This window comes from Poecilia reticulata, linkage group LG5 (genome assembly GCF_000633615.1).
Source record: "Poecilia reticulata strain Guanapo linkage group LG5, Guppy_female_1.0+MT, whole genome shotgun sequence".
In the NCBI taxonomy this organism is placed as follows: Eukaryota; Metazoa; Chordata; class Actinopteri; order Cyprinodontiformes; family Poeciliidae; genus Poecilia; species Poecilia reticulata.
The window spans coordinates 17,261,806-17,273,806 of NC_024335.1; the positions used below are offsets into that span (position 1 = coordinate 17,261,806).

A 12,001-nucleotide genomic window follows, 5' to 3' on the forward strand; every position below is an offset into this window, starting at 1 on the left:
ATGCAAACAGAAAACGAGATCTGGCGCTTATATAAAGCTTTTGTACAGCGATGAAATGAATAGAGACATTTTTATGAGTATTTTTGTTCATTGTACAGAGCCATGAATCAAAGCCACATATAAATGGAGGAGAAAAAAAAGAAGAAAAGTTTATTACTGCATGAACTTGTCGAGAGTGTACATTTGAAGTTTTTTGCCCCCTATATTGTCGATTTTCCATAATATTTATGGAACATTTCTTTTTGTATTATTGTATTGACAAGGTTGGATTGATAGTCAAGTCATGAACATTTTTCATTGTCTTGCTTTTTCTGTTTGTTTTTTTTTGTTTGTTTGTTTTTTGAGTGGAGAAGCATTTGGTTGTGGAAGTTTATTTGAGGTTTTCAGATCTGCACCGATATGGTGTCATGTGAACTTTGTATATTTTTGATCATCATTTGTATTTTTTTTAGCTTTTATTTTTTAAGTTGACACAACCTTTTTGACAGTCTTGCCAGTGTTTCTTCTTTTTGATTTCTGAGACTTTTTTATTTCTATTGCTGCTTTGTCAACATGTACAAGTGTGTGTGTATGCGTGTTTGCGTGTGTGTGTGTTTTTGGGTGATTGGGGGGTTGGGGTGTCACTGTTCTGTGTAACTAGTGGCTTTCACTGAAGGGTTTGGGCAACTTCCTGGACTGTCTCTTTACTCTGGATGATCAAATAAACACTCTTTTTTCCAATAAGAATCAACACAATCAGTAACTCTCCCTTGTCTTTCTTCCAGTTGGCTCCAAGCAATCTAAACTTCTGTGTTCTTTGTTTTTTTTTTTCTGTTTTTGTGTATGCTCTCCTCTCTCTGTGTTGCCCTGGGCTCTTGTCTTCCTTCAGGGATGGCCGCTCCCCATCTCACCGCAAGTGTGAGAAATGACAAGATGGGGGAGGCCTCTGTCCTCCAAAATCAGACCACGGTTTGTAGCTGTCCTCCTCCTCTGTCATCTGGGTTCTCCCCCGTCTCTCTTCATCCTGATGTGTGTGTGTGTGTGTGTGTGTGTGTGTGCTGTGGCCTCAGATCACCTCATGCCCGCGCTCTGATCCATGCATATACAACCGTTCACCTAAATGCCGCTGCACAGCTCTCGTCTAAAGTAGCCCATGCGTACGTTTGTAAAATCTGGAATTCTAAGTGTAAAGAGTTTATCTTTAGTTGTTTTGTTTTTTTTCATCCTAGAAAGGCTCTCTTGTGTGCGGACTACAGAAGACTCCAACTCCTTGTGCTCAATTTTTGCTGCAGTTGTATTTATTTGTCTGATTCATGTTTTTGGGCACATTAGAGAGAGAGAGTTAGACTGCCAATAGATTATATGTACACAAAAAAAAATGCTGGTTGCTTTCTGGTCTGGACTCGATATCAAAAAAAGAAAGAAATTAAAAAGAAATTCAGGAGAAAAGGCTCATGGATGTAGGGAAGGAGCATATATGGAGGACGGATGTTGTGGTGATCTCTAATGGGAGAAACTTAAAGAAGGAAAATATAGATGTGTTAGCTTGCACAACTATAAAACAAAGATTTACTCTTAGGTCAGTAAATAACTAACCACTGAGTTGGTTTTGTTCCAAAGATATCTAGTGTTAAATTTGTAAATGTTTTAAAACTCTAAATGTCTTGAATTAGAAAATAAAAAGGTTAAACCAAATACAAAATTTGCTTCAAAGATCCATATTTAGCTTGGAACACTTCTCACCAAGTTAAACCACTTTTATGTTTCACGTAGATGCTTCAATTAATGTTGGGTATTATTCCAAGACAGACCTAAAGAAAAAACATTAAATTCAACTTTTGGTGTTCCGCGCGACATTACCGAGTTCAAATGTTTTAAAGATGAAAGATTTTAGAATGAAAAGTATTTAAGAACACATTGTAGTCTTTTTTTTTTTCTTTTCTTTTTTGGTGATAGTGTGTATTCCTATAACATGTTTCTGCAGTCAAAGCCTCACAAACATTAAACAAACCTATTAATTTAATACCAAACAAAACTGATTTCATATGCATTTAGCATTTTACCCTTTATATAAATGCTTAAATATATTTGTTGCTGGTCTTATTAAACTAGTGGTGGGAACAATAGTAAAAGTCTTGGTCTCAATACTTTGTTGTTGGCCTTTGCAAACAAAGTTTATGGTTGTCACCGTAACTCAAAATTTGCCCGTTCCAGCTGAGACCTAAAAATAAAAACCTGAAATGGCCCTTTAGTTTAATATCGACTCGAACATCCTCACAAACACTCAATCTCCACTTGTTGATAAACTAAACTCAAAAGTTAGACAATAATATCGCTTCTCTCTTCTGGTGTTAAACCTTAAAATAAATCTTGTGACAATGAGAATATTGTGAATTTTTGAAAATCCAACTTCTTGAGCCTTTTCCTAGTTTATAGGTTTTAGATTAGCATTTATTGACTTAGAGGATACAAATTTCCTGGGAGCTGTTGCAGTTTATGAAACTGTATGAGTAATTGATACAACTGAGTAGGTCCAATAAGCCAATAGGACGTGACAACCTGAAGAGCCAACACCATTTCCACTCCAGAGACGTGACCCTACGTAGACCAAGGAGCAGGTTTGTTGTTGGTAACAAATCTTTTGGATTCAATGGCTGCTTCTCCACAATGGCTTTTCTTTTATCTTACCACTGTCATTGGCTGCTGCTGTGCCATCTAACATTTGCTTAACATCAGATTGGCTTTCATTGGATTTGTTCTCAGCTTTACGTCTGAGTGGATCAGCATGATCAGTGTCAAAAGTCTCTAGAGTCGCTTGGTGTGTGGATCCATGTTTGGTCATTCTAGCCTCATCTGTGTGTCTAACTGTGTTGCAGACGGCAGCCCCAACGACATCAGCACCGTCGACGCAGTCACAGGGATACAAAACGCTGCGGAAGTGAGTTCCCTACCCCTAAATAATGCACCATCAGAGTCCAGCTTCCCACCAGAACCCCCACCACATTCCCGGAGCAAGACGGAGCCGAGCCGCCGCACCAATGGCACTAGCAACCATGGCACTGGCAACCATGGCACTGGCAGGCACCATCGTTCTCATCACCGTCACCACTCTCCCAGCAAATCCAAGGCAAAGAAGTCCACAGGGAGGAATGGGCCTAAGCTGTTAAAGAAGGACGACAAGGAAAAAGATGGCCATCGGCACCGAAGCCGCCACCGCTCGCCTCACAAGGGGCACAGCCGCTCACGCAGTGCAGACAACACCCTAGAAAGCCGCGATAGAGGTCACCGCAGAGGGCGCTCTCCAGAACGCCGTCACGGTCAACATTCTTCATCAAACCACCGCCACCACTCTCCTCGACGCTCACCGTACCGCTCTCAGCACCGCTCTTACCACCACTCTCCACGACGCTCACCTTACCGCCACAGGTCCCCACCCAGGTACCACTCGCCAACCAGACATCGCCACCGCTCCTCAGACCCCTACCGTTACGACACCCCTGAGAGACACAACGAGAAGCCGATGGCAGACGAAATGTCCGATATTCCTCAACCAAGATTCCCTTTTGAAAACTCCGTCGTGCGGGACTCGCCAGCTCTAGACCGCCTAAACAGAGAGCCCATTCTTTCACTCCCACCACTTCGGAGAGAAGATCGTCTCTACAGGCAGGACAGCCCTCTGATGAGAACCTCCTCCATGGAGAGGGCCTACAAGGGAGACAGACTCCTGAAGGACTTTGCATCCCGTGACTACAGAGATATCACCCTGCCCAGAGTCCGAACCCCCGAATTGGATTCATCCTACCAGAAGTACACTTCCCTGTTGAGAGGGCGTACACCTGAGATGCTGGAGAGGGATGGGCGCCTTGCCAGTAGAGGCATCACCCCTGAACCGCGGTACAGAGCTCGCAGCCTGGAACGTGCCATCTCCCCGCCCAGGAGGGACGACTCTGAAGATGAAGAAGACGACGACATTTTTGTTGCCTCTAAGTTGAGAGAGTACTACAGCACGCTGGAGACCAAGAGCGGTCCCCCACCCAAGCCTGTGATCCCTGAACCTAAGAAGACCTACAAGGATAGTCCCAAAGACCTGAGCATCTGACTGGCCAGCTGTCAGCCAATCATAGATACCACCCACACAACACCTCAAGTACTCGCCTCCATTATCGGTTCTACAGGAATGCACCCAACTTGTGTTCACGTGCTCGCATATAAAAAACCTTCCCACACACACATACACACGTTAACTACATATGCATTCACATACAAATTATGTAACGGTGTTGAGTTACTAACAAAAGTGATTCCAAAATGACTTTTGAAAGCTTTTTTTTTTTCATTTTTTTAACTGTTTTCCTTTCTCTTTTTTTTCTTTTTGTTGATCCATTCTACATTTACAAACCTTTTTCCAGAAAATATAAAATCTGAAAAAAAAAACAATGATGTGCCTAAGAGTTCCATTAACAAGCAGCATTTTGTTTTCGATCCGATATGTGGCGGGCATTTTGTGGCCCGCTGTCAGACGATGAAATGTATGTACTTTTCCATGCGGATCCCATGGAAGTGGCGAGCGCCTGGATCACCGCTGCCGGTGCTCCTAACGATGCTGTGCATGTCTTTACCGGTTTCAGTGTCTCTTTTTTTCCTCTTTCTCCAAGTCTCTCCTACCTTTGGTCTCTCTCTCTCTCTCTCTCTCTGTCTCTCCTTCCAGTGCCACTGTTTTTTAAAACATTTGACCAGACTATAGCACAAGCCTGCATTTGTTTGTATATTTTTGACAGTTTGCAGTATGTGTACATTCAGAGGTGATCATTTTAAATGAATGAAGGGAAAATTAAAAGTTAAACTATGATGACGATGTTAAAATAAAATAATATATTCAACGAATAAACTCGTGTCAGAGTGTTGCTCCTTTGTTTGCTGTTGTATATAAAACTACACAACCTTTTCTTGCTGAAGGGCTCACTAAGGGGGCTTTTCAAAAGCTGTTTGAAACGCGTGTGGGCGTTGATAATGCAGTCGTGTAACTCCACATATTTTGCCAACGACTGGGCAGCTAGAGCAAGCAAATACAAATGTATAGAACTCAGAATATACTTTAATAAACTTATCCCAAACAGTAATAACATTTGTATGTTTGTTGCCACAATGTTTCCTGGCAGTAAATGTCAAACCATTGGAAAGTCTGTTTATTTCTGCTTAAATGGTGCCACATTTGTAATGAAACGTTTCTGGGGGTTGAGTAAAGGAGGAAACACTTGAACCTGACTCGCGAATGAAAGGATGGGGGGGGGTGGAAAAGTCATTTTTGGTTTAGAAATATTGGAGTAAATTGGTTAAACGTGTTGGAAGCTCATTACTTTTAGGAAACCAAAAGAAAACGGTACCGTTGCCAACAGTCAAACTGTGTTTTTTTTTTGTTTGTTTTTTTTTTTGGAAAAGCTTAAAAAAAATCTTCCATCCTTTCACGTCGACAGGCCAGCTTGTTCTGATTCACTCTGCCTCACTTCTCACTTTCAAACCGGCTTTTCCTCCTGCCTTCCTCCAGCTCATCCTGCTGCATCCACTTGGTTTGCTGAAAGATTTATCATTTCGAAGGAGGGAAAAAATAACGAGGGAAGTTGCATCCTCAGGACATGACTGCAGCAGGTGAAAGAGGATTCAGGAGAAGATGATTCATGGGGATTTTCATTTGGTCCTGCTCTCTGACCGTTCGCCGAGTCTCCTACACAACTCGAGACAAATGGGACGTCCAATGTTTTCCTTCACGAAGCTCCAGGTTTGTTGAACACGCGATAAATCGTTGCCCTGGTAACACATTCTCCCACCTGAGCACTGGCTGTTTGCAGCTACCCCAGATTCACCGTGGATCCATTTGTTGCCATTTCTGGTTGACGCTCTTTTAGTTTAGTTCGTCAACCACGTCGCCTTTTTTGGGGGGGGGGGGGTAGGGGGGGATCTTGGATTGAACGTGACATTCTCACAGTGGAATAGTTTCATCAATTAAATTTTCTTCAAAAGTTTCCAGATTTTCTCTAAAACTCAGAAACTCGGGTACTCTTTTCCTTTCATTTCACAATTCAACAAAGGACGTTGAAAATGTGCTGCATTTGTTTGCAAACAAAAGCAATGTGAGGAAAGTGGGCAGGCCTGCTTGTTCTGATTCACTCTCTCGATTTGTGGTCAGTATTGAAAAGAAATTCTTTGTCGCGGCCGTTTTAAATGTGCGCAGTACTGCGTATGTGCGTGTAACATGCATAATGCGCTCACTTTTCCTGAATGTTTTTCCCTTTACTGACGCCATATGTTCAAAAAGTCTGCATCCCAGATTACCCTGTGGACGCAATCTGTGCTGCTCATAAGAGGAAACTGAGATAAAGCGTCGTGATCATATCAGAGCGAGGTTTTTTTTTTTTTGGCCTAGTTTCGTTGCAGTTCAATCAGGCTTTAAACACATTCTGCTCCTTTTAACTCAAACCTCTGAAATGCTGTTTCCCAACTCCACGTTTTTAAAGGTAACCATATGATTCACGCTAATGTCCAATAATCACAAGTAGTTCGCACAGGAGAATAAAGACCGAGATTTAAAAAAAAACAAAACATCTAGTGTGTTCAGATTTTACCCAAATTCCAAGGACACGGATGTTTGCATCCCGCTCCCTTCCTCTCTCCACGCTCTCGTTGAACGGTAACCACGCAGCTCCTAAATAATGGATGTAATCCACTTCGGAGCACTGAAACACTCTTCTCTCCCTCTCTATCAGGCCTCGCTCCACCTTTCATCACCAAATGCAAAAACACAGTCCTGTGTTTTACAGCTCGCGCCACCTAAGAAATGATAAACAACCGGGGGCCCGGGGACGATTCATCATGTAAGGGGCAGGCAGGAGGATGAGACGGTAATGAAATATCCTATGAGAACATGCAGCCCGGCAGGCTGTCAGCAACCCGGGTCAAGCACCTTTATCTTTTTTTGTTTTGTTTTTGGGTTTTTTTTCCATCCTCCTCCTCCCTTCAGCCAAGCTCCAGCTGCTCTCTTTTCTGACCCTATAAGATCCTCTGCGCCATTACCATGGAAACGCAGAAGCGACAAGCTCTATCCTCATGCTGACCGGAGCACAACGGGAGAGAGCATCCATAAATATGAACACTAACAAGAGTGCGGGGGTTTATTTTCGGTGGTGTGCTCGGGGCCAGAAAAAAAAGGAAAAGTCGATACGACTTTTCAGTAAGATTCTCCGCCTGTCGTGGTTCTCCAGATCCGTCATTCAGCGACTATTTGTCATGATATGGCTTCTGTCTCATGCTCGACAGTGCATGGCCGTCTTTGAGAGTGGAGGAATGCATTGTGGACGTTCAAATGGGATTTTGTAAAGTGTTTTTTTTTTTTAAAGCTTTAGGTTTCCTGTGTGGCTGATCTAACCAAGTGCAAGATGCCTTATTTGAAATTTAAGCTGATGGTTTTCCTTTTTGATAAATGTATTCGTTTTGGATCTAAGACATGCAGGAGAGGACGGTGTTAGGAGCAGGGTGACCCTCTCTCATCTTTTTTTCCCCCCAGATTAAACTTTGTTTCTTGCTTTTCTTTTTATTTTCTCTGAAGCCTCCATAATACCCTTTTTAAAAAAATCTGAGAAATTCAGAAAAGCTTGATTGTTTGAGAAATGGCTTTGAATGGTATACAGTGGAAGATGTCAGATGTTAGCTAAATGCCAGAATGATGAGAATGTATTACTTGTTCAATGTCAGCAGTGTTTATATGCTAACACTACCTTCAAAAAAAAACCCTGAGTGTGCAGATGATGATGTCATGCTGTAAATAAAGTCTATGTCGACTCTTTAAACTTCTACATATCGTTGATGCATGACTGCATCAATATGTTACGGAATGTCAAAGAGAAAAATATTTCTCAGTGACTCATCTGTCTTTGGGAAAAAAAATGACCCTCTGAATGACTAAATTAATCAAATTATAGTTTCATAAGAAATGCAAGCCAGAATTTCAACTTGGCCTCCTGCAGTGCTAAATGATTCACTGAACACTTCGTACAAGGCCGTATGGTCACGGTTCTACTGGAAAACAAAACATTAGCCAGATCTTCAGATGTGTTTATTTTTAAAAAAAAAACTGTAAATGTGAAATTAAGGCCACTAGTGAAGATTTGCCACCCAGAAACAAAAATACAAATAAAATAATGTAAAACTTGTTGCACTGCAAATTTCACTGGAGTCCTACAGAATGTAGAAGCTCTAAAAATATCAATTGTATGTAGAGTTATTGCACAGTGATTGGTCTGCTCATTTCCCTTTTAAAAATAACAACTATCTGCTTTGATAATATGATCTTCATAACTTGATTAATCGTTGATGAAATCGTTTGCTACATTGATCCAAAACGGGGAACACGATTCTACCAAACGGCAACCTGGGTACCAAGTCACCTAAATATAGATGGGACTGACCTAACATCGGAACATGACTCCAAAATGTTTGTGGAAAATGAACCCATTCATTCATCCACAAATACCAGGGCTCCACTGTATACAGTCATTAATGGCGAGGCCCCTGCCTTGAGCTTAAAAATATTTGGAGATGCTTTTAACAGTTTGAACAAATCTTGGTGAGGTCTGTCGAATCATTTTGTAGTCTAAAGTAAAAACCTGTGAGAACTCCTCGATACATCAGGTTGACGTAAAACCAATGTTTTTTGTTACTCGTGCTCCAAACCCGTCTTTTGTTTGGACCCTTTTTTTCTTGCTGGTTGAAGCCTCGTCGTTCTACGACGGAAGCTGAGAACAAAAGGAAATTGCTCTGGTTGGATACAGATCTAATTATAGAGATTCTGATAGCATGTCAGCCACCATCAAAACCAACCGTACATGGCAATTAACTCCCCTTGAATACGTTAAACACTAAAGCTTCCTGTAGATTTAATAATATGGCCTGCTTCGCTCCGTGGCGAGAGCTGAGTGATGCAAAGTGATACGATGTGGCGGTCAGTGCAACATTGTGGCAATAGAGATATCTCGGGCAGTGCTAATCTGCAAAAAAAAAAAAAAAAAGATTTTATCTCAACAATAATTAACTTTGATAAAGATGCTTTTGTAATAGCTGTTATATCCTGGTCCTCCCTACCCAGTTCTCTCCCTCATGGTTTACAGATTGCTTCTGGTGCCACAATTAAATATTTTAGATCATTTAAAAAAAAAGGTAACATCAGAAAAAGGTGGCCTTGTTGAAAACAAATGTAGTTTCCATAGTATATTTAATTTATGAGGAGGAAAAAAGCTACCCAATCTGCCCCTTTTTCAAAAGGCTGGTAAAATGTGAGTTTTCTGTAATTACAAAAGCAAGAGTTTGTCAAATGAAGCGTCTCAAGATCTGGAAACATACCTGTGGTCTGCAGAAGGAGTATAGGAATATACGTGAAATAAAGTCAATTGGTCTCCATCAGTGTGGAAAGCACTACAAAGCCATTTCTTAGGCTTTGGGAAATACAGAACGTCATTATCCACAAATGAAAGAATGAAGGAGCAGCGATGAACCTTCCCAGGAGTGGCCTTCCAGCTAAAATTATTCCATTAGCCCACCGCGACTCACCCAGGTGGTTACAAAGTAACCGAAACAACGTGTAAAGCACTCAGCTTAATTAAGGTCAGCTTCAATGATCCAATAATAACACGCACGCACGCACGCACGCACACACACACACACACACACACACACACACACACACACACACACACACACACAAAGAGGGTGCAAAAATAGGATCCATGGGAGAGTTTTCCAAGGTCTAAAACAGAGCTAGTCAAAAAAAAAAACGCATTTACCAAAAACAAACCAAGATATTTAGACCTGACCAGGCAAAAAATAGAAGTTTTGAAAGGTGTACATGCTGGTACATCTTTTGTAAAACAAGCTATTAAATTACTAGACAAACATAGTGATGGTAGTGTGATTGTCTGGGTTTGTTTTGCTGCTTCAGGGCTGACTAATTAACTGAAGAGTGAATTCAGCTCTTTACCAGGAAATCCTGAAGGAGACTGTTTGAGTTAGTCTAGTCAAAGTATTGAAATGCTATGGTACGATCTTAAACGGGTATCAAGTGGGTGAAAATTCCTCCATCACAACGTTAAACACTCCTTGCTAGTTATCCTAGCCACTTGTGGGCAGCTAACGCCAACATAGCTCAATCAGATATTAGACGTAGGAGCAAATGCTTTTTCACGTAGAGCCCGGCTGGTTTGTCTTTCTCTTTTCACTCTTAACTGTTTTCTTTTTCTTTTACCCAGGTTATCTTTGCATGATATTAAAATGTATTTAAAGAACCGAAAACGAAAACTAACCAAGTCTGTAAGGGAGGCAGTGATGTACCTGAACCACTCAAAGCAGAAGGGTGCATTAGGTCTGGTCTTCAGTGATGTAGGTGATTAAAATTATGTCCAGTGAAGTGAAACTAGCTGGTGTGGAAAAACAGTCAGTGATCATGAAATCTTTAAACTGAACTAAATGGATTCAGTTCTCTTTGTTGTTTTATTGCTTGTTTTGCTACAACATCGTGCAACTGTTTGTGGCCTTTCCATTGTTGCCGTACGCTGCTTCCTGTCGGCGGAAAAAAAAGTGAGCAGACGGAGCAAAGCGCATCAAATATGCAAAGTAATCGTTCTGCCACTTTCCATTCAGAGCTATTCATCACATTACCACATCTCATTAGGTCTCGAGTAATCAACGCGCAGTAATTACTGCAACATGCATACATGGATATGTGTGTCCATGAGCGTGTGTGTGTTATTGTGTTGTCAACAAACTCAGAGTTAATCAGTCATGTTCAGCTCAGGTCTACAGGCAAACATGCTTCAAAGCGCCAACTTCCCTTCAGCATCGTTTCCTTTTTTAGATTTGACAATGTCAGGTTAAATATTGATGCTCTGAAGTTGCTTCAAAGGAGTCAAGAAGAGACGGTGACTTTTACTTTGGAGCCAAAACCAAAGGAAGTAAGATGGTTTCCTAACTGAGTCATATGTTCGGAAAAATAAAGCTTAATTTACATTTTCCTTCTTCCACATGCTGTGGCTTTCTAGTGTTTTCTGTGGAAAAATGTTGAGTGTTTTTTTGCCGTTCAAGACTGGCGTTTTTTTTACCGAGACATCACAATCCTTTTTAGTTATGGTTTTGGTTATGTGTGTGTGTTTCGGGTTGTTGTGTTTTATTTCAAATATCTTCCAGTTCCAGTCTTGTGAATTCCTTACAAAATGAAAGTTTATTGCTCTTTGAGTGGATGAACTTGCCTTATCATAGCGTTATCAACAGATTACTTGAAAATGGTCTCAAAGCAACAATATTATCATTTATCGCAATAATTACTGCGACATCGTCCAGCAAAATTTGTTACTATGACTGAAAAAACTACATCTGTAATTGCAGCAAAATGTGGACCCATAAAAAAGCACACCACACTGTTCAGATTATTCATAAGTGATCCTGAAGCTTCCTGTTGTATTGTAACAAAATGAAACTAAGGTTTGGTATATGTGAATATATATACATATATATATATATTGCCAGAGACTATCTTAAAATGTAGTTTTCTTCAGACAGAGTTAAAGTCTTCCTCACACATTCCTGAACACTGTAGCTTCTTCATGCATATTTATTGTTTATGAATAAGATCTGAGGAGCACCGTGCAGCTGACATAGAATATTTTAAAGACTCAAAAGAAAATTTAAAAAAAGAAAAAAAAATGGTGCCCTGGTTTCATATACATTCACACAGACATATTACGGAGGTCTTTTCTCTTGCTTGGTGGATTATCATCGAACAACTTTGAGGCTTTTGAGGAGTAAACAGGAGTGAGCGTTCTCTCTGACAAACTAATCCACTGATGTTAATAGCATCTCCGCTGACTTGCATCTTTCTGACTAATAACATCACTTCTCTAAATGAGCACTTGCAGAGTGAGCAGCTGTTTTGCTGATCCGCATCGTGACTGGAAGGAGTGGGAAAAAAGCTCTCCAGTTTGAC

At 40.9% G+C, this 12,001-nt stretch overlaps 1 protein-coding gene across 8 annotated transcripts in view; it reads left to right on the forward strand.

The window, feature by feature from the left end:
• magi1b (membrane associated guanylate kinase, WW and PDZ domain containing 1b) overlaps window positions 1–4,883 on the forward strand; it is a 143,957-nt gene extending 139,074 nt beyond the window's left edge. For 6 of the 8 annotated variants that reach the window (XM_008409552.2, XM_008409550.2, XM_008409548.2 and 3 more), the window contains one exon: window positions 2,856–4,883. In XM_008409552.2, the coding sequence (XP_008407774.1) occupies window positions 2,856–4,078 (1,223 nt within the window). In that variant the 3' untranslated portion in view covers window positions 4,079–4,883. Of the gene's footprint in view, window positions 1–868; window positions 949–2,855 lie in introns of all 8 variants that reach the window. The other 2 variants (XM_008409556.2, XM_008409557.2) reach the window with 1 other exon arrangement.
• Window positions 4,884–12,001: the final 7,118 nt, after the last annotated feature.